Genomic DNA, 27,213 nt, shown 5'->3' with positions numbered 1-27,213 from the left:
TCTTAACAAATCCATTGAATATATATAAATCATTAATTTAGAATTTGTACAATAACTTAAAAGGATTATAATTCTGAACCCATAAACTTCAAATTTTGGCTCTGGTTCTAACACTGAGAATGAGAGAAATCCTGGTAGAGAATGCTACCCTTTTTAATCCCTTATGCGGTACTAATCCCGATAAGCTGGAGTCCAATGGCAAATATTGCAGGTACTGAACACTGGACGGGAGACAAAAAAAAATACATGAAAATAACAAAATATGAAACAGGAGCGCAACTTATCAATTAGTAATAGGTATCTCATTCCTTCACATATTATATATAGCCCCACAATAACAGCAACAAAAACATGTAAACAACAACTTTCTCCACTACAAACTAAGACTAAGAGCTCGTTCTTTTTTGCCCAAGATTTGTTACAATGGAAATTAACTTCCAAAAACAGCAGCAAACAAAAGCAATTTCAATGAACAAAGTAGCCAAACTCAAGGGGAAAAGAAGAAGCAAAAGCTGTAACAACTTTGTAGGTGTGAGACAAAGACCTTCAGGAAAATGGATAGCTGAAATTAAAGACACAACAAAGGAAATAAGAATGTGGCTTGGAACTTATGAAACTGCAGAGGAAGCTGCTCGTGCTTACGATCAAGCTGCTGTTCTTCTTCGTGGATCAAACACTCGAACGAACTTTGTTACTCATGTTTCTCAAGATTCACCTCTTGCTTCCCGGATTAGAAATCTTCTCAATAGCAAGAAAATTGCAAAAAAGAGTAGCCTGGAATATAGTGCTGATTTTATAAGTAGTAACTCTGTTCAAAGTACTAGTAATGTGACTAGTTTAAACAACAGCAGTAGTTTTAGTCCAATTAGCAATTGTGAGGATTCAATTTCTAGTGAACATGCAACAACAGCTGATTATGAAACAGTACTTTCTTGTGATCAGGAAATCAAAGATGAAAGTCAACTGTTTCATAACACATACATACCTGATATTGACATGGGCACATCAGCATATTCTTCTTTCTCAAGTTCTTATTTTTCATCTTTACAGCCTGAAATATCATGGGGTTTTGAGGAAGGTTTTGAATTTGCACAAGAATTGTTGGATATTCCCAAGAATGTGGTTTCAGCTGAGATGGGGTTTACAGAATTTGAGAGAATGAAAGTGGAAAGGCAGATATCAGCATCACTTTATGCAGTGAATGGTGTTCAAGATTACATGGAAGTTGTCTATCATTCTTATGAGTCTCTTTGGGATCAACCCCTTTCAAATTATTGGTAATGTTTCAAAGAGTCTCTAATTACCATTTATCTTTTGTCTTCCTATTTTATTTTATTTTCATTTTTGGACTCTCTCCACTCTGAAATTGAGCGAGAGAGAGAGATCTGTTTTCTTACTTTGGCAGTCAGTCATAGATTGAGCAAAATATGTACATAAGCAGTTCTTGATATTGGTGCAATTAATCGTTTTTGAATTAAAAATGTTGTTTTTAATATCCTGAATGTATGTTGCAAATTACAAGGATGAGAATGACTAACTATACGTGGCGTATGAACAGTAATCTCTGGGATTATTAACTTATGAGAATTAGAGACAGTGTAGATAAAGTTTTAAAAGGAGGAAAAAGCAGAAAAAGAAAGGGCGTGGAAGCTACTCTTTTCACAGTTTATCAGAGCCAGGTTTCGATCCTGGGACCTGTGGGTTATGGGCCCACCACGCTTCCGCTGCGCCACTCTGATTTGTTGACATCTAGTATGGTACTTAATAATTTTATTAGTAAATTAAAATATCACTTCTACCAATTTATCTTTTGAAAGCGCTGTTTCGTGCATTATTATGACACAAGAAGTTCCACTTAAAAACGATAAAATGACTCTCCCAGCAGTTAGTACTTCGTTTTATTTTTCTTTCATAGATTTAATTTATACCTATACTAAAAAATGAAGAAGAAATTAACTCCGTTCACAAATAAAAGAATCCTTTATCGAATTTGAAGTAATGATAAGAGTTCAGTGTACAATTAAACTCAAACTACCTGCTGACTTTATTGAATGTGCATAATTGATTCAGACGTTCAGTAACACATGAATATTGGAGATCATTGGGAGATGACCGCTTGTTTTTTAGCTTTAGTGAAGCTCACCAAAAATTAATTAAATAAAAACTAGAAAGAAACCATGCACTAAAGGTATATTAATCTTCCCATAGCGTAAAGTGTAGCTGGTCGCGTTTTGCTAATTTTTGCAGAGATGCACCTACCGGTAAAAATAAGTATAATTCACAACGTTTTCTATTTGAGTTGTTCTTTCTTTTCTAGGAAGACTAGAAATTCGGCAAAAATCGACCAAGGTCGACCAACCAACTTTCGTCGGTCAAAAAACCGACCAAAAAACAGACCAAAGTTGGTCGGTTAATTCGGCCGGTCATTTAAAAAAATCGACCAACTTTGGTCGGTAATTTTACTTTTTAATAAAATCGACCAACTTTGGTCGGTTATTTTCGTGCGAAAATACAATTAAAGAGTATAAATCAAATAAAAGACAGTCTTAAAACAAAATGCACCAATGGTCTAGTGGTAGAATAGTATCCTGCCACAATACAGACCTCGATTCGATTCCCAGATGGTAAATCTTTTGATTAAATAATTAAAATACCGACCAACTTTGGTCAATTTTTTTTTTTGCAATATTTATTTTTTGAATTTAATTGACCGACCAAAGTTGGTCGGTATTCCTTTCCGACCCCTAAAATACCGTCCACATGTAAATGGTCGCGTTTTGGTCGGTTATTGGTCATTACCGACCAACTTTGATCAATTTTTTTGGTCGGTTTTTACCGGATTTCTAGTAGTATTAGCCAATATATTATTAGCATCGACTTAATTATAAATGGGTTAGCACAAGGGTAAATGGGTTGTTCTTTCTTGAATTCCTTTATCTAATCTTGATATAGATAAAGGAATTCAAGAAAGTAATCCACCATTGCAGATTTATTCCAGAAGAAAGAAGCTAACTGATCAAACTACTTAACCACAATTATCTGCTCATGTTACTGCTCCTAATACCTATCCTAAACCAGTTGAACCATCACAAACACCAAACCAAACTGATCATGAAAAAAAAAATAACCAACCAAATGACCTTGACCTTCCCATTGAACTTAGAAAAGGAACCAGAACCTGCACATGTACAACACCCTTTGTGCCTTTCCTTGAAATATCAAAACCTATCCCCAAGCCATAAAGCTTTTCTTAGTAACCTTCACACAATTCATGTTCCAAAAAATTTGTCTGAAGCATTAGGTAACAAAGAGTGGGAAGAAACTATGAAGGTAGAAATTGAAGCATTGCAGAAGAATAAAACTTGAGAAATGGTGGAATTATCAAAAGGGAAAAAGCCGGTAGGGTGTAGATGGGTGTTTACCGTAAAATACAAGTTAGATGGGTCTATAGAAAGATTTAAAACACGTTTGGTAGCAAAGGGTTGGACACATACCTATGTAATTGATTATTTGGAGACTTTTTTCCCCGTGGCAAAAATGAACACAATGAGGATCTTATTGTCATTGGCTGCGATTTTTAATTGAAACCTACAACAATTTCATGTTAAAAATATTTTTCTACATAGAGATTTAGATGAGGAGATCTATATGGAGGTACCACCTGGTTTTGAAAGCAAGAAGGGAATGGTATGTAGACTGAAAAAGGCACTCTACAGACTAAAGCAATCACCCTGTGCATAGTTTGAAAGATTTACAAAGGTTTGAAAGACTAGTAACTGCTCTACTAGTCTATGTAGATGATATCATACACAATTTGAAGAATTATTTACTCAAAGAATTTGATATCAAGGAGCTTGAAAAATTAAAGTATTTTTTGGGAATTAAAGTAGCACATTCTAAACAAGGAATCTTTATTTCCCAACAAAAATATGTGCTTGATTTGCTGAAAGAAACATGGAAATTAGGGTGTAAACCAGTGGCCACACCAATTGAATATAATCATGGGTTGTGCAATGCTCCAGAAGATTCTGTGGTAGATAAAGGCTCGTATCAAAGGCTTGTAGGGAAATTGATCTACTTGTCCCATACAAGGCCAGACATTGCTTTTGTTATAAGTGTCATTAGCCAATTTATGCATGAGCCTAGAGAAATGCATCTCCAAGCGGCCAACAGGATTCTACAATATCTTAAAGGAAGTCCGGAAAAAGGAATACTATTTTGAAGAGGAGGAGACATGGTTTTAGAGGCTTATACTGGTGCGGATTATGATGGTTCATTAGTGGATCGAAGGTCAACTTCTGGATACTGTACTTTTTAAGGAGGAAATCTTGTGACTTGGAGAAGTAAAAAATAAAATGTTGTGGCCAGATCAAGTGCAGAATCTGAGTTTAGATCTGTGGCGATGGAAGTTTGTGAGTTGTTATGGTTAAAGATAATCCTTGATAATTTGAAGATAAGATGGGAAGGACCTATGAGACTATATTGTGACAATAAATCAGCAATAAGTATAGCTCATAATCTTGTACAATATGATCGCACTAAACATATTGAGGTAAATAGATACTTCATTAAGGAGAAATTAGATAGTGGACTCATCTGTATGCCATTTGTATCTACAAAAGATCAGTTTTGACAAAAGGACTACCAAACAATGTGTTTCAAGACATGATAAGCAAGTTAGGAATGGAAGATACCCATTCACCAGCTTGAGGGGGAGTGTTGAATGATAGAGGATTCCCAGGAAGATATTCTCCATATCAAGATCTGATCCTCTAAGATTTTAAAGATAATTGTTGTAATCTAGACTATCAAATTCTGATTCTTTTTTTATTTTATTTTGTATAATCCCAGATTTTATGGGATTTAGATGATTCTGTTTCTAACCTCTTCTTGTATATAAAGTCATGTATATGATATTCAAAGACATGAATGAAATTATTCAAGTTTCGTACTCTTTTCACATTTTTATTTCCTTTCTTTATTTATAACACATGATATGATAAATGATTAAACCTGTTATATTTTGGTGTTGTTTTGAGTGTTTCTTTATGCATATTTTTTTCTGTCAAATGAAATGGAATAATCATAATGTTGATAGGACGATTATAGTATCGACACTTGTGAAAAATGGAATATTATATAGATGGATCATCCACAAACAAAAAAGATCCTCATTCGGTGAAGGAAGATCATGATAAGGATGCCAAAATCTATGATCATATGACAATGGCCGAGAAAGAAGCACTGTTGTTGCAATGATGCCTCAAGGCTCCTTCTGCATTAGTTTTTTTCAGGTCAACCCAAAATTTGGCTCTTAGTTATTCACTAATTTTTTTTTAACTCTTGTCACATGATACAACTCTTGGACTTTTTATCCTTAAGTAACTTCGCCCCATCTCTATATGATCTCTTAGTAATTATAGCAATTGACCTGAATTCAACTTTATAATGACAGATTATATAGTGGGAGTAATCTGAATTACATCAAGATAATGCCAACTAGTTTAACAATGTTTCTGGTCTTGGATTTGCCTATCTGCTCATCTCTACCTTAAACAGCTTTAACACCATCTCTAAAAGTTGGCAAGAGATCAGGTGGGAGATACAGATGAAGCTAAATCCCAGACATGCTAACATGAAGGCACAAGCAGATACAACTGAAATGAAATTGTCGAGCACATGATATGGAGGACCATGCAAGAGCAACAAAAGGCTTATTTTCAAGCCCGTGCACAAGTAATATACGAAACAGCTAATACTGCTACCGTATGCTTGTGGTAGCTACCAACATAAAACTGGGAATAACTCATTTCTCAGTAGAGTAAGTAAGTGCAAACACTTTTAAAAAGTGATGGATAGTATTAAAGAGTCAGAGGTCGGTAACTGAGATTTCCCCATGGCTATTAGATTGCATTACATGATTAACCATTTTTGTCATGACTACCACTTGGCCAAATACCAACCAAACAACTAAGCAATCTCACTTCTGAAGGTTTAACAGCGAAATAAAAAAACTAGCTACTTTTATCCTCTTATCCAAGTATTGCGGTATGATGAGTTGTCACGCAACGAAGCGTCATGGGCTTTGTATTCCATGACATAGCCATTAGGAAGCTTCAGGTGTCGTTTGATTGCATCTCTCAATGCCATCACAGCCTAGAAAAACCAAGGTGATGTGAGCATGTTTACTTTTTGGCTTTATAAGGACCTAACTGGGTGTGGAATAAGGGTTAGATATAGCTTACCTGTTGATCTGATGCATTACGATTCCACACACTCAATATGTCCTCATTGAAACGGATGCTTAAAACTGCACCACATATGTTGTCACCATAATCGAGTTGATCACCTACCAAAGCCAGAACCTATACAGGAAATCCATGACAATTTTGTAAGTTCAAATGAATTCAACCATTACCAGTTTATCAGTGAGCCTGACGTTATGAGTATGATTCACAATAGCAGCACTCAATCACTGATACGTGCGCAATCCATCCACATGATATTACGTCGATTCTTTAGGAGGGAGGCCATAAGAGTGGCTTACTACTCACACTCGGGCCTTGAAGTGTCGCCTAGGTGTTGCACTACAGTCTTGGCCTGGGGCACCACACCATAAAATATTAATTGAAAAAAATAGCGTCTTGCTATCTTTTCCATCCATCTATAGTTGCTAAAATTTTGCAATTTCACCTTTTTGAGGATGAAGGGAAAATTTGTTAAAACATTCAGATTTGCTCTAGTGATGACTGCGCTCTTAATATCATCCTCTTATGCTCCAAAAGGGAATAATGATCTAGAAAGTATAATAATTCCCCCTATCGGAAAGCTTGGAAACAAATATGATTATGAGAATAGCGTGACGAAACATCTTAAAAGAGTTGTACCAAATTAGTGCTCAACTTGTCAACTGAAATTTACCAAATTAGTGCCAACCCAAACTGATTCAGGAGTGAGGAGTAGTTGATTGACTAAAGTCTAAATTAATGTTGATCGTTAAATATCCAAAAACAAAAACTTCAATCCTACCTTCAACATCTGTAAAGTAAATTCACAAGGAGCAAATGTATAAACTAAGAGATGAGAATATCTTCAAACTGACTCTCAACTTTTTGGTTAGACACTTTGAATCCAAAACAGCATGAAAAAGCCAGCTATGTGATTATTGACAAAAAATGAGGAACATCATTGAAACAAAACACCCTTTAGGCCAGCAGATTAGAGGATAATGATGTTAAAGGCTGGTTAGAAATGTAACTTCAGCTTCAGGTGCACTGCTCCTCACTCTTTTTTTTTTCCTTTTGATATGGTAGATCCTTCTCCTTTAACCCCTCACATGGATCAGAAGTGGCCTTTCATACCCCCCCGGACGAAACCCCCTCCGTCATGGTTGCAAATGAAGGGTCAATTTCACTATGCTATCCCTCATTCCCCCTCTTGTTAGCTTCTCGCGCTCATGTATGGCAGGAAATCTATGTGAGCTTGTTTCTGAAGGGGCATCTCAACAATCTTTGCATAAAACGGACTAGAAATTTCCTCTATTTTAAACAATCAAAAAGATCTCCAACTGCTTAAGAAAACGAACTTAATTTTGTCGTGGCTACCCGTAAATTCAGTTTAAGATTTTATTTCAGCATTAAACGAGATAGCCATAAAGTTTAGTTAAGTTGACACTTGACAGAACCAAGAATCACTGAGACAGCTCGCTTACCAGGTCCTCCCAAAAACGTCCTGAGACAGCTTTTTTAAAACGAATTATCCACTTTCCACCATTGCAGTTAGCAGCATCCTTCATAAACAATATAATCAGGAAATTAACTTGGGTAAGAGATACATAGTTAAAAACTTTTAAAGAAAATTGAGAACAAAGGAATGCAATAGTTATCATGAGCACCAAACCTTACCTCCCATAATGGACGAATACCCTCCTTGAAAAGATGCAAATCAGTTGGGCTTGGCAATGTTGATGGACGAGCCAAGTGGCAGTAGCAAACCCAAAAACCTTCAACCTATGCATAACAAACATAAAATACAGTGATAAGGCAGTCCAATTAACAAATAAACAAAATGGCCAGAAATAAGTTTACTTACAGTACTAAAATCAACAATTTTCTTTATATTATCCTCGTACGATGTTTGAGTTCGAACCCCAGGTGTCCGACGAGTGTACCAGAAAGCAAACTTGTGCTGATCATGACAATGAAGCAAACTGAGTACCAGAAGCACAATTCATAAAAGCTGGAAAAGAAAGAAAAAGATGAAAAGTAAACATGGCTAGAAAACAATACTGTGCTTATGGAGTTATAAGACATGTCCCTAGCATATTAATTTTTATAAAGAGAGGGGAAGCAAGCATGTCCTAGTCATCGTGTGAGCATGCTCCTAGACGTTTCTGCAATTCTAAACTCTTCCTGCCCTGACTGGAACTTGGAACGATTAGCATATTGCTATTTCTGAAAAAGAAATGCAGAAATTTGGAGGGACATCACAAAAATTTGAACATCGATGTGGATGTTGATTGTCTAAAAAATAGAAGTAGGTATAAATCAAATGGGAAAGAAATGCAAGAATCTTGAATCACTGGATCCTACAAGATTATGCTATGGACTTTCAGGAAGTAAGCATTATTTGTATGGCACTTGATGCCTCAAGTTTGTTACCTCGTACTCATGTCCCACTTCCAATTCCTGAAACTATAATATTTACCAAAATTCTGGAGTATATTATGTATATTGGTGAGATTCGATGCAGATTCTCTCAGAAACGCTATGTCCAATCCTTATCACCCAAGCTCATATACTTATTTGTGCACGACTCTGGCATATTCAAATGTTTATACCATATGTTGCATTTCCTTTCTCTAACAGGAACCGGCTTACTAGTAGTTATTATGTTGTGTATTTAGTTCTCTCTAGTTCAAGAAGTTTCTAAATAAATTTATTCAATATGACACATTATAGAGTTCAGCGCCATTGAATCAACAACCCAAGGGGTCGTTTGGTTGGGAAACAAATTATCCCATGATTAGTTATCCCGGAATTAGTTATCCCACCCTCCCTAGCACTACAATCCCAGGATAACTAATCCCGGGATTAGTTATACTACGATTTTATCCCAACCAGACGTGGGATAAACTCATCACAAATTTAATTCCGGGATTAATTATCCTTTTTTCCTTGTACCAAACGAGCCCTAACAGTACAACGAGTATGAACAAAAGCATATAAGAATTTTACCTTGATGAACCTAAAAAATTAAATTAAAAAAGGGATTTTTACACAAATAGTTGTCCATATTCTTTGTTTACTTTTTCTAGCCATATATATAGATTATACATTGATTACGCACAATTATACACATATAATACATAAATTATGCATATATTATACCTCCACTAGCTATTTTTAGTTTAAATAGTTGGATAAGAGGCTATTTGGGTTAATTCTTCAATAGAAAATATTTTTTTGAGAAATAGCCACAAATTGCATCAAACATCCTAACAAAACGAGTATGAATTAAAGCATATAAATTTAAACTTGATAAACCTAAAACTTATGGAAAACAACGTGTAGATTTGAACTTAATGAGCCTAAAAATAAATAAAATACAAGAGATTTTGCGGAAATAGCACAAAAATAAAAATAAAAAGTGAGAAAAATGCAAACCTTGAGAGGATGCAAGCCGGCTTTGAGGTCAACGGCGACGCGTTCGCGATCCTCAGATTCTTTATGGGCTGCAAATTCTGATTCTCTCTTCTCAGCTGTCACTTCCATTTAGTTCCGGCGAATCTCCGGTCACGACTCTATATGTATACTCGCCGGTTTCCCGTGTTCGATAAGAGCGAAGTTTTTCAGAATGAAAAATGAAGACGATTGTATATTGATTGCGGCTCCCTTGAAACGAATCGGGTTGGCCCAAATGATTGACGAGTCACGCATTCAATCGGGTCTACCCGTACCGACCACAGAAACCATTTTCTTTTCATTAGGGATAATTTCACTTTTGATTCCTTTATAACTGATAAATTTTTATTTGGTCCTTGTACTATTGACCAAGCATATTTAACCTTCATTTTTTTCCCCCACCTATTTAACCTTCAGTTTATTGAAATGTGTCTTTGGTCATGTTACATAGGAAATATGTTAGATTTCGATTAATTTTCAATCTATAATACACTTAAAATATGAAGTAACAACATAAATTTAATATAACAAATGAGTAATTAAACGGTTTAATAGTTAATAATTAGTTAATTGGTGAAGGTTCACTAAAGACCCCAAAAATACATATTTTAATTAATTAGAAATTAAATGCGCTTAATCAGATATGATATCACAAGTAAATATTATAGTTTATCAATATTTCAAGGACTAAAAGCACAAGTTGAAAGTTAGACAAAGAAATAGTAACGCAGAGTTAATTCCTCGAATGGTCACTTAACTTGATAAATTTTACCTATCAAAGTCAATTTTCTTTATTTTATAATAAACAAATTACGAAATTATTCATTTATTTTTTCAAAAGTCATATACACCCATAAAAAGCATAAGAACCACTGAAACAACCTCTTTTAATAAAAAGAAATAATTTTATCCAACCGTGAAAATATAAATTTATTTTTATATGTAGAAACTCTAGGCTCAACCACCAACTCCTGCACTCTTTTGATGTTCAAAACCTTATCGTTGAAAAATAGAGTCATTTTTAAAAATATAATAATAAAGATAGTTTATCTATTTAAATAATAAAGATAGTGTAAAAAGTTTTAAAAGTTTAATCTATTTTTTGGTAGTCAAACAAATCTCTTTTCATATCTAAATTAATATCAACACTGTTAGTAAGTATTATTTTTCCATCACTCTAATAATTATTCTGGAACATATTTTCTACTCCTCAGCATATATCTATATATTAGAGTCATCATTACTTTTAAAAATTAAAATTAACATATGAGTTATTAGTGCTTTATCTTTTTATTTTAGAAAAAACTCAAAACTATATAGTATACTCTAAATAATTATGAAAACTACTAAAGTACTTTAAAAAGGTGTAATAATTAGATAACCATTAGTTTTGTTCGCCTAATATATATACGAAATTATTCTCATGGAAATGTCGCAAGTGTATCTGTTAGTTAGAGTTTCAATAATTAATTTAACATAAAAAATTTAAAATCTATAGAAGAAAAATAGGAGTGAAATTCTACTTATTTTTTTTAAATTTAGGTTAAAGTTAAACTTATCTCAATTCCTTAATTAATATTTCTCTTATCTAATTCATAGTTACTTGAATATTGTGGATGTACTTCAGAATTGAAATGATAAAAATGCTAAGCCAAGAAAGTACTTATGTAATAGCATTAAGGGATAAATATATACAATTTGAGGATGGTTAAATTATTATTTTTTTAATATAAAAATTGGTTTTTATGGTGGTGTATGACTTCTGGAGAAACAAATAAATAGTTTAGTAACTTTTTTGTCTTAAACCAAAGAAAAATAATTTTACTAAGTAAACTCGATAGCAAACACTAGTTCCTGGTGTGACTTCATAAAAATCAATCGAAGAGAATGAAACACACGTAGTGGTTATTATAGTGGTTCCTTCTTTTCCTAGAAAACGTCTGAAACAACCTGCTACAAAATTATCGAGCAGGGATAAAAATACGATAAATAGATACATAATTTTGAGTGTGATCAGACAATCAAAAATCAGAAAATGACAGAACGGCCTGTGATTGAGTGATAAATTGATCAAATTGAATAATCATCTAAGGTTAATACTCCTCTTTTGCATCATTAGAGTTTGGAGTTTACATTTCTGCTGTTAATTTCATATTCAACTTTCTAGCAATTAGGTAGAATTTGGAGCCTATAGGATGACGTTGGCCTTTACCACCCCATATAAGTAAGAATGAAAAAACCATTCACATCAATTGCTAAAGAAATTGGAAGAGCCTTAAATGAATAATATGTTATATTAATTCACACACCACCACAATAATAATAATAATAACCTTATCAAAATAATAATAATAATAATAATAATAATAATAATAATAATAATAATAATAATAATAATAATAATAATATCTTGCATTGTCCTTTTTTTTTTGGTGGATAGAGAGATTGGAGTTACAGTTACACCGTGGCTGAGAATCACATTAGCTAAAAGAGAGATGAAATAAAAGGACTTTGAGAACATAGTTTAGTCTAAAGTTGTATTAAAAAGGATATGGCTTAACTACTATTAATAAAGTGGGCAAAAATTATGAGAAACTAAGGTATCCAAATTTAAGGAAGCAGTAGATATTGAAAAGTGACAGGAAAAATTATGAAAAACTAAGGTAATTCAAATCTAAGCAAATAGTGAATATCGAGTGGATGTGCCACAAATATAAAGAAAATCTATAGTTAATTCACGTCATGGTTCAAGTTTATCCGAAATGACATTATTGAAGTAATGAGAATGACTATATATTAATTAATCCAATTAATAATTGAGAGAAATATCTGGTATAGATTAGCCTCCTTATATGTGGTCCATCCTATTGATTTTTCAAACAGTGATAAGCTTCCACCTATATGACTCTATCACCATCATAACTAAGAGGAGAAATTTAACATTCACTCTCCTAAGAGCAAAAAGACATAATCTATGTTGAGTGTCTTCTCTCAATAAAATCCCACATTACTCTCTATGACTTTTCAATTCCTAAAAGAATAAGAACTCTACGGAATTCCAAACTATTTAAACCAATTCTACTGTAACAACTCCTTGCTAATTTCATTCAGTGAAAAATGGATCTTGAAACTGAGTGGGAACTTCTTCCTAATAATGGACTTCTTGAAATCCATGATTATGGATTTAAGAAATATGATTCTCAATTTGTCGACTCAACAGAACACTCTAGAGTGCCAAATCAGCTAATTATTCCACTCCCAAATCAGCTGAATCCAAATTCACAAAAAATCCAAGAAGATGATGAGGTTATTAAAGAAGTTATCACCAAGGTTCCAGTTGAGGTAAACATGTTACCATCTAAGCATTTCTAAAAAAGATCAAAGCTCCAGACTTGGTGGCATTGAATTGTGAGAATGATTCCTTTTAATCTAAAGTCATCTCACATGTGGGCATAATTGTTTTCTATTGAACAAATATGCGAAGATATTTTTTGCTTTTTTGGCTAGTAGTGAGATTTGAATCCAGTACCTCTTGTTTGCTCTAATATCATGTTAAAGTTATGTGATCTCATCGAAAAGTTTAAAATATTAAAGAGAGCATACTTTAATTACTTACGTATATTGTATCTCAACAGGGAGCAACTATGGTGGAAAATGAACAAGATCAAGTGTCACAAGTTTTCTTCAAGAAAATGAAGGAAACAGAATATGAAAACATGAAATTGGACTCACCCAAGTTCAGTAACAAGACTTGTGTGTCTCAAATTGATTCAGATCCTTTGCAGTTTGAGGATAACGCTGAGGTAATTGACAAAGAGAGTACTGTGATCAAGAAAAGAGAAAACATGGAAGCAGATATTGAAAAGAACAATAGTGGATTGAACTTATGGAACTGGAGCTTCACTGGAATTGGTGCTATTTGCTCCTTTGGGATTGCTGCTGCTGCCATTTGCATCTTCATAGGAAATCACCAAAAACAGAAACAAAATAAGCAGAATCAGAAGCTTAACTTTCAATTTTCTGATGACAAGGTTTGTCTAAATTTCCATTATTTTTATTTACTGCTTTGATATCCTTTTTTGGTGGATCTTCTTGATGCAACATCAACAACTATAGTACTGAATATTACTGGTTTACCAAAAACAAGTATGTAATTGGAAGAACTTAAATTCACCCTACTGAATACAACAACATACCAATGTGATCCTACAAGTGAGGTCTAGGGAGGGTAGAGTGTACTCAGACGTTACCCCTATCTTGGGTGAGATAGAAAGAATGTTTCAGCTTAAGAAAAACGTTTTCAAAACATGTTTGAAAAATACAAGAGAAATTCACTCTGGTGGATGAGATACATATAAATAGTCAATAGTCAAAATATAGCTTTATGGATTGATCATTAGGAAAACTTTCCTATAAGTAACTTCTGTATCTATAACAAGTTTGATATGGTAACCTGAAAAATAGAGTACACAATTTGGTGTAACAAGTTGAAATAAACCGATATTACAAAAAAGTTTTGTAAGTATTAGTCTACATAAGTTAAATATAGACCCTTAGACCCTTGTGGTCCGGCCCTTCTCCGGACCCGGCGCATAGCGGGAGCTTAGTGCACCGGGTTGCCCTTTTAGTCTTCATAAGTTAAATCTTATTTTCTGGTATCTAGTAATTGTGAAATGTTCAATTATCATTCATCATATGCCTCTGCAGTCGTTTCAACTAACTGATCTAACAGAAGTGTTATATATATGTGGAACTGCAGAAAATGAAGCAAGTGGTTCAGCAGACAACAGAATTGAATGAAACAATTTGTGGAGTAAGTGGAGTTCCAATAACCAAGAAACGCATAACAGACGTTGAGGGGTTATTATTACGCTCCTTAGAGCATATTCAAGACTGTTTATCAGTCTCATGAATCATGTTAACATTTCAATATTCGATCCCAGTATCTAAACATAGGAATACAATATACAGATGTATATATTCTGGACTTAATTCCCAGATTATTCCATGAGTAATTTGTAGTAAAGTCATATGTTTTGTAACTGTGGAGTTTGATTCAGATAATAGACAACTATTTCAATAATGCATTGTTTCAGGCATAACTTGTTTTCAAACCAACCGACACCGGAAAGTTTATGCTTTGAGTAGTGCTAAGTGTAAAGAGTTTCTACGCTGACAAATCTTACACAACTAATAGAAGCAACAGCACAATTAATCATCAAATCTAGGACAACCATTAACTAATCATTTAATTGACAACAAAAACAGCCAAAAATTAAATCTTTAACCAATTTAGATATCATAACCAGTCCAGAAAATCTTTCCCGCATAACCAACAGGGAGTTACAAGAAAATCATAGTAAGACTATCAAAATGACATATTCCTCAGTAAGGGGAAAAAGGATGATTATTACAGACACAGTACATGTGGGCATATATTAACATTATTCCAGAAACTACCACAGGGTGTGACGGATTGATAGGATCCCTCCGCTCTTTAGCAAAGATGTCCGACTCAAGTCCCATTTGGTAGGAAGCGCTTCCCCTGTAACGAGCATACACAACACGGATCCAGATTAGTCAAGCCAGTAAGTATCGGATACGGGAAGGTTATAAAACAAAAGATTATTCAAGTAGCATGTGGTGTGAATCTTGGACATTTAAAACAGACCAGAGGAGGGAAAAGAGAGATATGTGTTAGGCAGAGGGAAACAAAAGAAAGTCCAGAGACAGAGTGTGAAGCGATGAAGCTGTTGAAAGGGGTAACAAAAGATTAGATAAAGAACTTGATCACTGCTTAGTCTTTCCGGATTGCAAGCTATATATTGGCAAAAATCTGCAGATAAATTCGCCACACTCACCACCACTGGACTGTTAAAAACCATTGCTTTTAATTTCTCTCTCTTCTTTCTCTCTTTTGCTGAAAATCTCTGTCTGATTCTTGCTTTATGGTTTTCATTTCGTCTTATTTTTTAAACCAAAGTAACTTTACTAATTAGAATATTGTGGAATTTGGAAGCCAAGTGGGTGGTTAAGTGACGTAGGCCATTTACATTTGGCAAACAGCTCTTTTTTTTATTTATTTTTCTTTTTGACGGCATTTAGCATGTTTTTCTTTATTCTTTTATGATTTAATCAGTCAATAAAGTAATAAGAGCCAGTAAATGTGTGACTAATCCTGAGAGTTGTTGTTGTTTCACATCATTAATAAAAGTAAAGAATTACTATTAAGCAGTGAGCTTCCATTTGAAAAAGTGGAGCTGAACTTACATTTTCTAACTTCAGATATTATGCAGGCACCAGTCTTTGCAGAACAGTATTGGCATCATGTTTGGAACTGAAGGAACGCACTAATCTAAAACAAGAACTTACTAGTTCGCGTAGCGGAAGCGGAAGGAATGGATGAACCGCGGCTGGAATTATCGATCGGTGGTGATTGTCACAGTATATTGGATCAACCCCTAAATCAGGGTCTAAACCCTAATGATATGCGGTAGAAAATAGGATTCTTTGAGAGTCTGCCTCTCTTCTATATTTAATTCTACACTTTAGGTGTGCTTATATAAACAATTAGGGTTAAAATAATTACCTTAATGAGCCTTAGAGCATCCCTTATGGGCAGACCCAAAATTTCCGGCATGAACTTTTCAGCTTATCTTATTTTTTGTCAATTCACTACCAAACATGTCACAACATTCTTGAAGTTTGACGGGGTGACACCATATAAAATAGGTCTATTTCCAGTTTCAGCTCTATAATATAGTCACTAACATCAAAATCATTACCAGCAGAAGAACTGCTCGTGGAAACAAAGATATCTTTGACATCATTTCATTTCCGAGAAGTGAAAGGTAAATTAATCACTAAAGAGTAAAAAAAAAATAAGCAAGCTGCATAATTTTAATTATTTCCACTGGTGAAAGTCCTCAGCACAAGACGCCTTTGCTAAGAGAATTCAACAAGAATATCTTCTTGGTAGTGTAGATTCTCCATAAAAACATGGAATGTCAGACTTTCTTGTTTTCTCTGCTTGAAAAACCTTGAACTTATAAGGAGACTCTGGCATTCAACATTGTCTTCAAGAAAGTGGCAAATTGATGAGTAGCATATTCATCATCTAAGTAACACATCTAACTAGTCGGAAGAAGCAAGCCAGCCGACTGTAGTACATAGATGAGATCATCTATGTAAAATCTAAAACTGATGATATCAAACAGAAAATGTAATGGTAGAAACAGATGGAGAGAACTAAAAATTCTCTGTAATTCCCATCTGTTGAGTCTTTTCTTGTTATATGGAGCAAGCGCGATCGCTAAGCTTCCAAAAAGCCTCTGTCTTCCATATAAGAAACTACTTGCCCAGCCATTTCATTTGGTGCAGGAACTAATCCATCTTTTTGTTGTATTTCAATCTAACAAGAGAAGCAAAAAGTAAAAAAAAGTGAAAGATATCAGTTCTGAACACAAGTTATTATGAAAAAAACAGAAGGGAGTTAACAATTTCTTCAAAGCTTAGCAGCCAGCAGAAGTAATATAATACATACCTCACAATTCAAAGGCGGTTCATAAGGATCATCTATTCCAGTAAAACCTGGGAATTGAGGTGCTTAAATTTCTATAATAATTTGAAGTACTTCATTTCAGTAATAAAGTCAAAGATATCATTTCACCACCAATTAAGCAAATCCAAACTATGAATTATAAACCACTACACTACAGTACTTTGCAAGCAAATGATGCTTACTATATAGTGAGATAATTCACTCCGGTTCCAGATTACCAATAGAATTCACGACTCAAATTGTCAGTCGTCTGAGTAACATATTTCAAATTAATGCTTTTTTAACTTTTATTAACTTAAAACACCATGGCAACAAGGATTCCTCAGATAGTTTACAAGTGTAATTTTCTCCACGACAGTTGTAGACAGATGCAATTTACTCCCTCCGTTCCAGTTTATGTGAACCTATTTCCTTTTTGGTCTGTTCCAAAAAGAATGACCCCTTTCTAAATTTGGAAACAATTTAGCTTAAACTTACAATTCTACCCTTAATGAGAAGATTTTATAACCACACAAATACTCTGGGCCCCTTTTTGATTTGTTTAGGACCACAAATTTCAAAAATCTTTATTTTTCTTAAACTCCGTGCCCAGTCAAACAGGTTCACATAAATTGGAACGGAGGGAGTATTATTTAGACTTGTTGTAAAATTCTGTATCAAATAACTAAACATTGTAATTTCATGATTACCAGTGCTGGAGCCAGGATTTTTATTAAGTGGAGTCAAAATATAAAGAAACAAACTCACCAAGAAGTCAAGGGGTGTCATTATATAGTATATATACATATTCTTAAAAAAATTACCGAGCTAAACAGTGTAATTTTCTGACGAAGGGGTGTCGGCTTGGGTGCATGTGGCTCCGCCACTGTACTTGAGTTAATCATCAATTTTAGGAATCCAGATTCATACATATATTGATATTCGGCCAAAAATGCATATATTTACCCATTGTTGCCTCACATTTAGTACTTTTAATAGTCTTTTGAGTGTTAATTATATTACTTTATGCTTAATAATATATTTTAATTGTGTAGGAAAAACGGTGTGAAGATGAAAAGATTTGGAGCAAAGTAGAATAAAACGCGGAAGAAAAAGAAAGAAAATTAAAAAAGAAAAAGAAAAAAAAGGGGGACACCCTTTAGTGTTTGTCCCCCCTAGTGCAAATAAATAAAAACGTAATTGGCTTCAAGGAAGGAATTGGAGGCGAAAAACTCACTGCTTTCAGCGCTAGGGCCAGTGTGAGGCGCTGGCCTGGACCCTGCGTGACGGGATTTTTCCTACTTTGCCCGGGACAAGATTATTTCGGTCCTACACGGTCCTGACTCGTATATAAGGAGTCATAAACCTGATTTGAAGAGGATCTAACATACTTTGAAGGGGAATTCACGTGGGGGAACACACACCACGCTTGGAGAAGGCTTCTAACTAGTTTTTCTTCTCTTCTCTTCTCTTCTTTTAATTTCATAGTTTATTAGTTTTAGAGTTGTGGGGTGTTACATGAACGTTGTAATCGAAGCTTAAATTGTTCTTATTATTTTATCATATTGGTTTATTTATTCAATCTTGCGCTTAATTATTTGATTGCTTGATCACCAATGAATACTATCTACGAATCTAGGACTGAACTCGAGAGAGGGAATTCTAGATTGCATATAAGATAGTAAAGCGAGATCTTGAACCTGAGTATCGGGAACGGATTTGTGGTTAGGATCGGAATATACCTAATCGCCTTGCTTGGTTATTATACAGGAATTATTAATGCGTTCTTGTTTAGGTTAGCTTGAATAGGCGAGTTGTACTTCGCCTCGCCTTGCTTAGTAATATTAACTCTGTCAACAAATAAATCAGATAATATAATTAGACAATAGGAAGACTCAACGGGATTGTTAGCTAACCTATAGTTCTAGAATATCGGCTCCCATTGAATTCTTGTCTAATTTCGCCAACTTGTTTCTTTAATCTCCTAGTTTGTTACTCTAGATTAGTTTTAGTTAAAGATTCATACTTTAGAAAATCGCTTGAATAGATTATTTTCTTTAGTTTAATATAGTAAATAGTTAATCACAAGTCCATGTGGGTACGGTATCTAGATTTACAATTTTATATTACTTGTCGACCACGTATACTTGCGTATGCGTTTGGGAGCAACAAGTTTTTGGCGCCGTTGTCGGGGACTTTAAAATTGACTATTTTGACTTTTATTTTTTTTCTATTCAAGTTTTTAATTTTAGTTTAGTGTAGTTAGTATTATATTTGTTTTTACATGGCATCTTGGAATGAGAATTGGTCGAATATTAGTTATTCTTATTTTGGTGATCCCTGTCCATATTGTGGAGGACCACACTTATGGCAAAATTGTGAATCTCAAACTTATGAGTGAAATTTTTGTAATGTGTGTGGTTGTCAAAGTGGCCATTGGGAAGGTTGTCCTAATTCTTTTTACCCTTCTCTGAGCCCTTATTATGATATTTCTAATAATGTTTATGAGCTTGATAGGAGCAATGAAGTGGAGGATGTAGAACGTGTTGCTCGTATTATGGACATGATGAGGCAAGTAGCCGAGCAACAAGATGAAAATCAAAAGGCTATACAAAGAATTAGTGTAGCAATCATGAGAATGAAGGGCGAGGCGGACGAAGTGGCTAAAGAGAGCGAGTTCCCACTAGAAGATAATTTTGAAGAAGCAGATATAGTGAGCCAATCTTGGCTAGAGGAACAAGCTCAACTGAAAAAAATCTCATGAGTTTCTTCGTGATGGTCTTTCAAATATGACAGAACAACTGATAGAAGGAAGAACTGAGCTCAGGTAAGAGATAGACCAATTTGGCTCAGATATCCATGACCTGCAGGCTAAATTGAATAAAAGGTTGAGGCGTCTGATGCCCTACAACCAATTGTTGTGGATAATGGATAGCTTGTGGAGCGAAAAGAGGAATTCCAACTATTCAACCAAAATATTATTGATGATGCCAAGGTTGAGGAAGTGTGCAAAAGTAAGGATGTCAAAAGTGAAGCGATTTTAGAGTTGGAGCGCATCGGACCTCGTTCTAACCATTTTTCAACATTGTGCTTGGTTGGTGACACGAGAATTGATCCATTCGAGCCTATGGAAGAGTCAATGAATGGGGAACAAAGTGCATGTATTCTGAAATTTGTGATGCCAAGGAGACAAAACGACATCCCTCACTTAAAGGCCAAGAAGTGCAAGATGCGATACCTATTGCTTGGTTTCTTATTTTTACACCACCGCCCCAGGAACGTGATAGAAAAATTGATGCAAAATAGGGAGCGCAATTCATTTCCTCAAAGTGGAAGGAAAAGTGATGAAGTAGTGTAAGTCGTGCCACGACTATAAATAAGGCGCTTATAGGAAGACAACCCAATTTTTTATTTTTTATTTTTAATTGTGTTATCGTTGTAGTGTTTGTGTTTTGTAAGAGTAGGAGCATGGAATAAAGCCAATAGGCGTATGCAAAAGCGAGCAGGCGGTTGGAACTAAGTATGGGGTGCCCGCACAAAGGACCATACTGGGAGAAGTCTGAGTAGGAGCATGGAATAAAGCCAATAGGCGTATGCAAAAGCGAGCAAGCGGTTGGAACTAAGTGTGGGGTGCCCGCACAAAGGACCATACTTGGGAGAAGTCTGAGTATCCCGTGAGCTGCTAATACTTCGGCCTTTGGCCTACCAGTGAGTCTCTTTTACCCTCTATTTATTTATTGGATGTATTGAGTACATTGCACAATTTTAAGTGTAGGGTGAGGAGATTGTCTTGGTGATTTTCCGTGCTATCCTAGTTTAGTTATAGTACTCTTTCTTAGTGTACTAGTTTTTGTGTAAAGAAAAAAAAAAGGAAAAAAAAACGAAAATTGAGAAAAAAAAAACTTCAGAAAATTTAGACTTTTCCCGATGATGGATTTTGTGGACAAATTTCTTGAGGTATTAAGGTCCAATGAAAAATAAAATCCAAAAATATTTTCTTTTGGTTTCTAGTTAGTTTTAGTTAGATAATAATCCCCCTTGGTTTTTCTTTGTGCATCGATTCTTTTCCAGGGGATGTAACTTGAACCTGGTAAACTTTTTATTTTTATTTTAAGGAATAGATTTTTTTTAGGAGTAGTAAAAGATGGAGAAGAAAAACATTGTGACTTGTTTGATACTTGCATATTTAGGCCTGAGCTTGAGTGAGTAATGAATAAAATAGCATATTTTGTTGTTCGCTATGATCCTCTCTATCTTAGAGTAGAATTGATCCATCTTGATTGATACTTGTTCCATGGGGGTGAAGTATTTCTTACATATATTCCATGTTTTGCATCTTAGTCTAGAACTTGCCCTGCATGTAATTGAAGCGAAATAAAAGTGTTGCTCTGTTTAGAAGATGATAGTAGGTTTTCTTTGATATGTGAATTTTAGCCTTTTCAGATATTGTACCACTAATTAACCCTTTGAGCATGTAGCCTTTTGTTTGGAAGCTGTATTTTTTACCTTTATTCTTTTGTTGAATCCCTAGTTTTTGCACCCTGCTTCCTTGAGCACGGTTGCTTAGACTGTGATATAAATTAATAAATTTGAAGAAAAGGATGATTAAGTAAAAAATGGTGACCAATCATAGCTGCAAAGTGATGAAAAGACTCTCTTTAAAAGAATGTGACATGAAAAAAAAAAGATGAAAAAAAATTGCGTTGAAAAAAAAATGAAACGTTCTTGATATGAGGGAAATACTTGTGAAACAATAGATGAAGATAGGGAAGAGAGGACTGAAAAATAAAATTAAGAGATGAAAATAATGGATGATGAAGTCTAAAAGTGCAAAGTGATTAGGGAAGTGTAAGTCACTATTAGATAGTTCTCCTACCCATCCCCTAGCCAACATTACAACCCGTTAAAGTCATATTTGATTATATTCGAGCATACTTAATTAGTAGAGATGTACATAATAGGCAAGCCTATGGTTCTTTGTGCATACATGTGAATTCTTTGTGAGTGAGAGAGTTGTTCTTTGATGCTAAGTCCTTAAATTATATTCATTCTTTGATTTGAGTGTATGGACCATTTATTTTTGTGAGGGCACTTGTTTCATGATAGATAGGTAATGTTATTAGCTTAATTTGACAGAGTAGGTGAGCGAGCTTAAATTTGATAAGCTAGAGTTTGTCTCTGAGGTTAGGAGGTTACAAGTTTGTTGTTTGTTTGTGACTCGTATATTTTGCACGATGATCAGGAAGTATATATCTGATGGTTTGAGTTGCTATAGAGCCTAATTGTTAGTATCGACCGAAGTGATGGTGTTTCTAGGCTTGATTTATTGAGAGTGGTTCTAATGCTTACTCGAGGACGAGCAAGAGTTTAAGTGTGGGGTTGTGATATTCGGCCAAAAATGCATATATTTACCCATTGTTGCCTCACATTTTAGTACTTTTAATCGTCTTTTGAGTGTTAATTATATTACTTTATGCTTAAAAATATATTTTAATTGTGTAGGAAAAACGGTGTGAAGATGAAGAGATTTGGAGCAAAGTTGCATAAAACGCGGAAGAAAAAGAAAGAAAATTAAAAGAATAAAAAAAAAAAGGGGACACCATTTGGTGTCCCCCCTATTGAAGACAAGAAAGAGATACACAATGCAAATAAATAAAAACGTAACTGGCTTCAAGGAAGGAATTGGAGGCGGAAAACTCACTGCTTTCAGCGCCAGGGCAAGCGTGAGGCGCTAGCCTGGACCCTGTGTGACGGGATTTTTCCTACTTCGTCCGAGACAAGGTTATTTCGGTCCTACACGATCCCAACTCGTATATAAGGAGTCATAAACTTGATTTGGAGTGGATCTAACATACTTTGAAGGGGAATTCACGTGGGGGAACACACACCACGCTTGGAGGAGGCTTCTAACTAGTTTTTCTTCTCTTTTCTTCCTTTAATTTCATAGTTTATTAGTTTTAGAGTTGTGGGGTGCTACATGAACGTTGTAGTCGAAGCTTGAATTGTTCTTATTATTTTAGCATATTGGTTTATTTATTCAATCTTGCGCTTAATTATTTGATTGCTTGATCACCAATTGAATACTATCTACGAATCTAGGATTGAACTTGGGAGAGGGAATTCTAGATTGCATATAAGATTGAGTAGAACGAGATCTTGAACCTGAGTATCGGGAACGGATTTGCTGTTAGGATAGGAATATACCTAATCGCCTTACTTGGTTATTATACGGGAATTATTAATGTGTTTTTGTTAATCCTAATTCCATAGGAATATAGGCATTAGGTTAGCTTGAATAGGCGAGTAATACTTCGGGAGAAGACTACGAGTAATATTAACCCTGTCAACCAATAAACCAGAAAAATTAATTAGACAATTTAAGTGGAAGACTCAACGGGATTGTTACTCTAGATTAGTTTTAGTTAAAGATTCATACTTTAGAAAATCGCTTGAATAGATTATTTGTTTTAGTTTAATTTAGTAAATAGTTAATCACAAGTCCTTGTGGGTACGATATCTGCACTTACAATCCTATATTACTTATCGACCACGCATACTTGCGTGTGCGTTTGCGAGCAACATATATAAAAAAAGCAATATAGGCTACTACCCTGAAGCTAAAACACACCTTTGATCTTCCCCGCACGAGCTAGCTTGTAGAGGCCTTTTGGATCTCTTTCTTCACACAATTGTAGAGGCATGTTCAGAAAAACCTGGAAAATCACGAGAAAAGGAACATTAGATAATGCAAAAGATTTCTACAATAATTCGTTCAACATTAGACTTGCCTCAATAAACTTTTTATCTGACAATAACGCACGACAAGCATCTCGATCCTTTCTGTAAGGAGATATCAGGCTTGCAATGCAAATTAATCCAGCATCTGCAAAGAGCTTTGCAACTTCCCCTGATCAAGTTTATAGAGAGTACAGATAATCAGGAACACAAAATGTTTACCAATATCTGTCATACCAAACTGAAAAGTATCTAGAATAATTTAAATTTAATCCACGAGAAAATAAAAAGGTTCCTCAAACTACTCCTATCAGGATGGAGTTGAACCTAAAGCGAGAGAAACACTCAATTCCCACTTCATCATACACTCAATTTTCATGTAACTGAAGTGAAGTGTGGAAACGAATGGAAGGTGAAATTAACCGTCACCTTCTCCAATTGTTTACAAGTCGTTTGCGTGCTTAAAATAATGAAATGAGAAATTTTGAAGACTGGACTTTTCTTCCAAATCTAAAATTCATCTTGAGTCGTAGAAAAACGGATATGCAACTTATTGTTTGCTCAAGTTATCAGCAAATATCTTCTGCAAGCATCTCAAACATCAGTAGTAGACAATTTACTGAACTCGTGGTTGTTGTACTTACTCCCTCCGTTTCAATTTATGTGAACATATTTCCTTTTTAACCTATGCCAAAAAGAATGACCACTTTCCTTATTTGGAAACAATTTACCTTTATGCAATGATTTATAGCCACACAAAATATATGTGCCTCATTTTACACCACAAGTTCAAAAGTCTTCTCTCTTTTCTTAAACTTCGTACCCAGTCAAATGGGTTCACATAAATTAAAACGGAGGGAGTATTTGGCAAGAATACACTTACCAGTCCTACGTATATTCTCAGCCCGGCTTTCTGCTGAGAACCCAAGATTCTTGTTCAGACCATGCCTAAGGTTGTCGCCATCAAGAACGTAGGAAAGCTTACCCCTTGACTGCAATTCTCTACCTAGGGAACATGCAAGTGTGCTTTTTCCTGCACAAATTCAGATTGAATCTTGAAACTAATGGTAAACATATGTTGCAAAGGTGAGCATCTGAAACTTTTGAACACCTTATAATAATAGTTCAGACTTCAGACTAAATTTCAAACTGAATATGGGAGGGCATTTTTTCCTCCACCTCTAAACACACGTCCACACTATATGAATTCGACACAGCTGATACAATAGACAAATAGTAAGCAACAACACATATTAACATCAACCTGATCCACTGAGACCTGTGATCCACACAACACATCCCTGTTGGTTGAGCAGCTTTTCCCTTTCTGCCTTACCAACTGGATTTTCATGCCAGAATATGTTTGCAGGATTTCCCACTGTAGACATCAAGAAATAACACCCTTCGCCTTTCCTAGTAACACATGAAAATGTGAGAAATTAATAAGAGCAGTACACTAGGTCAGTGGCATAGCCACATAGAGTGAAGGGTGGTCAGTTGAGCACCCTTCATCGGTAAATTATACTGTGTATATAGATCAAAATTTACTTTTTATACATATATATTAAACTTTGAACACCCTTAGCGAAATTCTTGGTTTCGCTACATAGTTAAGCAGTTGATGCATTATAACAGGATTTTCATTGACCAATTACTTCAATACAGATGAAAGGATAGTAGATTTTGGAGTATTTAAGAATCTTTATGCTTTAGAACTCCCCTTTTCCTTATGATCTTTGTAATAAAGTTCAGAGGTAAAGAAATAACTCTTAATATTAACCTAACAAGTTATGACCCAATAGGGAGTAAAACAGGCTCCTTCTTGGAAAAGCATTGACAAATCAAGTTAAAGGCATAAGAAGGTAACCATGACATACAATAACTAACATTACAAAATAGTCTAAACTTTGATTAGGAAAGATGGGGATATGAGAAGTTAGCACCTTTTGGACATTGTGATTATGGCTTCCAAAGGACAGATGTTTTATACATTGAGATTTTTTTCTCATTTAAACCCTTCGCTAAATGAAAGCCTACATAGCAATACCAATGCTACGCATCAGACCACTTCACAAGCCCTCCTACTTAATAATTATGACCCAAAAAACGAGTGAATAGTGAATTTAAAATATTAAAATCAATGACTAGATGGGTATGACTCATTCATTCTTCATACCAACTTCTACCTTATGTAATAAAAAGGCGTTTCATGGTACACATTGAGCTATATAAGTTCAGCAAAGAATGATAAGGTTCTTTCCCAAACAAAAGATAAATGTATCAATCAAATGTAGCTACTTTAGTTTCTAATTCTTTCAACGACAACATATCCGGTGTAAAAGTTTCTAAATCTTTGTTCCCCAATAAAAACACAAACGCTTCGCCATCAGCCAAATGGGATTTTGAGTACTCAAGTGAAAATGGAATCTCACTATCTTGGAATTTCCTTGAGAAAATGAAAAAAAAAATGTGGGGTAGATTTAAAATAATCCCTTAAATATATCCTTGAGCAGTTTTAGTCCTTCAAATTTGCCACTTTTACAAACTCTAGTTGCTACATTTCATGTGAACTATGAAGAAAAAAGAGATCTAACAAGAGCTCAAAAATCGAAGGGATTTGTGCAGTTTTTATCAACATTGGCAGGAACAGGAAACGCAGAAACATGCACATTAAAGCAAGAAACCATCATTTGAACACATTTTGAAGAAAGCTAATAGATAAGTAGAACAAGAATGCAAATTTATATTACCCTTCATTAAGAAACTAAATGATCAAGAGAACTTTAAAAAAAAAAAACGAGTAAAAGAATAATGGCCGGAAATATAACCATTTACCTGTGAAAGAAGAGCAGAAATATGAACTTGGAATTGGGAGTTTTTCTTTTCCTCTTCCAAATTTATGAATATGGAAACTGTAGAAAAGTGTAGTAGGCACTCTAGTCAAGCTCTGTGATTTTCCCAAGTTTTAGGCAGTGTGACGGTAGCCGTTGCTGACCGAGTACGATGTTAATTGAGTGAAAGCAACGGCCTAATATTAATTATCTTTTCTACCAGAAAAAACTATATGGGAATTTCCTTTTTTTTTTAAATTTTGTCAGCAGGAATATAAAGAATTAGCGCACATGGATGATTTTTAGTTGCGTGAAGCCTCTTTTATGTTATATATTTGCGGACTCATATATTACATATTTGGGTCCACAAAATTTTGGGACCACAAAATTACGAGACAAAAAGGAGGTCTCACCCAACTAGTAT

The 27,213-nt window shown here is 34.7% G+C and overlaps 4 protein-coding genes and 1 long non-coding RNA gene across 6 annotated transcripts; 2 read left to right on the top strand and 3 right to left on the bottom strand.

Moving 5' to 3' along the window:
• The first annotated feature begins 387 nt into the window (after positions 1 to 387).
• On the top strand, positions 388 to 1,281 carry LOC107814211 (ethylene-responsive transcription factor ERN1-like). The gene has a single exon (XM_016639576.2). The coding sequence runs from the start codon at positions 424 to 426 to the stop codon at positions 1,279 to 1,281; it is 858 nt and encodes a 285-aa protein (XP_016495062.1). The 5' UTR covers positions 388 to 423.
• Positions 1,282 to 5,790: 4,509 nt separating this feature from the next.
• On the bottom strand, positions 5,791 to 11,976 carry LOC107814214 (eukaryotic translation initiation factor NCBP-like). 2 transcript variants are annotated; one of them, XM_075247018.1, is made up of 7 exons: positions 11,207 to 11,976; positions 9,666 to 10,892; positions 8,092 to 8,187; positions 7,905 to 8,009; positions 7,712 to 7,789; positions 6,246 to 6,365; positions 5,840 to 6,156 (listed from the first exon to the last, which is right to left on the bottom strand). In XM_075247018.1, exons 2-7 carry the CDS (start codon positions 9,771 to 9,773, stop codon positions 6,025 to 6,027), a joined length of 639 nt encoding a protein of 212 aa, XP_075103119.1. In that variant the 5' UTR covers positions 9,774 to 10,892; positions 11,207 to 11,976; the 3' UTR covers positions 5,840 to 6,024. The 2 variants fall into 2 exon arrangements, with proteins under 2 accessions (NP_001312848.1, XP_075103119.1); NM_001325919.1 differs by lacking the exon at positions 11,207 to 11,976 and having other exon boundaries at positions 5,791 to 6,156; positions 9,666 to 9,958.
• Positions 11,977 to 12,656: 680 nt separating this feature from the next.
• LOC107814212 (uncharacterized) lies at positions 12,657 to 14,766 on the top strand. The gene is made up of 3 exons (XM_016639577.2): positions 12,657 to 13,025; positions 13,319 to 13,714; positions 14,443 to 14,766. Exons 1-3 carry the CDS (start codon positions 12,801 to 12,803, stop codon positions 14,593 to 14,595), a joined length of 774 nt encoding a protein of 257 aa, XP_016495063.2. The 5' UTR covers positions 12,657 to 12,800; the 3' UTR covers positions 14,596 to 14,766.
• A 192-nt stretch (positions 14,767 to 14,958) lies between these two features.
• On the bottom strand, positions 14,959 to 15,682 carry LOC142178441 (uncharacterized). The gene is made up of 2 exons (XR_012706583.1): positions 15,545 to 15,682; positions 14,959 to 15,228 (listed from the first exon to the last, which is right to left on the bottom strand). It is a non-coding gene; the product is annotated as an uncharacterized LOC142178441 (long non-coding RNA).
• Positions 15,683 to 16,567: 885 nt separating this feature from the next.
• LOC107814213 (adenylyl-sulfate kinase 3-like) lies at positions 16,568 to 26,967 on the bottom strand. The gene is made up of 7 exons (XM_016639578.2): positions 26,794 to 26,967; positions 25,223 to 25,371; positions 24,842 to 24,991; positions 24,012 to 24,130; positions 23,852 to 23,936; positions 17,227 to 17,273; positions 16,568 to 17,094 (listed from the first exon to the last, which is right to left on the bottom strand). Exons 2-7 carry the CDS (start codon positions 25,344 to 25,346, stop codon positions 16,996 to 16,998), a joined length of 624 nt encoding a protein of 207 aa, XP_016495064.1. The 5' UTR covers positions 25,347 to 25,371; positions 26,794 to 26,967; the 3' UTR covers positions 16,568 to 16,995.
• Positions 26,968 to 27,213: the final 246 nt, after the last annotated feature.

Source organism: Nicotiana tabacum, chromosome 24 (assembly GCF_000715075.1).
Source record: "Nicotiana tabacum cultivar K326 chromosome 24, ASM71507v2, whole genome shotgun sequence".
Lineage (NCBI taxonomy): Eukaryota > Viridiplantae > Streptophyta > Magnoliopsida > Solanales > Solanaceae > Nicotiana > Nicotiana tabacum.
The sequence above is the reverse complement of the archived record's forward strand: the minus strand, read 5'-3'. Positions and strand labels throughout refer to the sequence as shown.

Excerpts from the sequence above, each read along its gene's own strand:
- LOC107814211 (XM_016639576.2), top strand. The coding sequence starts at position 424 with ATGGAAATTAACTTCCAAAAACAGCAGCAAACAAAAGCAATTTCAATG.
- LOC107814212 (XM_016639577.2), top strand. The coding sequence starts at position 12,801 with ATGGATCTTGAAACTGAGTGGGAACTTCTTCCTAATAATGGACTTCTT. Across the intron at positions 13,026-13,318 it reads TCACCAAGGTTCCAGTTGAG|GGAGCAACTATGGTGGAAAA; the intron begins GTAAACATGTTA and ends GTATCTCAACAG. Across the intron at positions 13,715-14,442 it reads TTCAATTTTCTGATGACAAG|AAAATGAAGCAAGTGGTTCA; the intron begins GTTTGTCTAAAT and ends GTGGAACTGCAG.
- LOC107814213 (XM_016639578.2), bottom strand. The coding sequence starts at position 25,346 with ATGTCTACAGTGGGAAATCCTGCAAACATATTCTGGCATGAAAATCCA. Across the intron at positions 24,131-24,841 it reads TGAGAATATACGTAGGACTG|GGGAAGTTGCAAAGCTCTTT; the intron begins GTAAGTGTATTC and ends AAACTTGATCAG. Across the intron at positions 17,095-17,226 it reads AACCGCCTTTGAATTGTGAG|ATTGAAATACAACAAAAAGA; the intron begins GTATGTATTATA and ends TTCTCTTGTTAG.
- LOC107814214 (XM_075247018.1), bottom strand. The coding sequence starts at position 9,773 with ATGGAAGTGACAGCTGAGAAGAGAGAATCAGAATTTGCAGCCCATAAA. Across the intron at positions 7,790-7,904 it reads GTATTCGTCCATTATGGGAG|GATGCTGCTAACTGCAATGG; the intron begins GTAAGGTTTGGT and ends TTGTTTATGAAG. Across the intron at positions 6,157-6,245 it reads GTAATGCATCAGATCAACAG|GCTGTGATGGCATTGAGAGA; the intron begins GTAAGCTATATC and ends TGGTTTTTCTAG.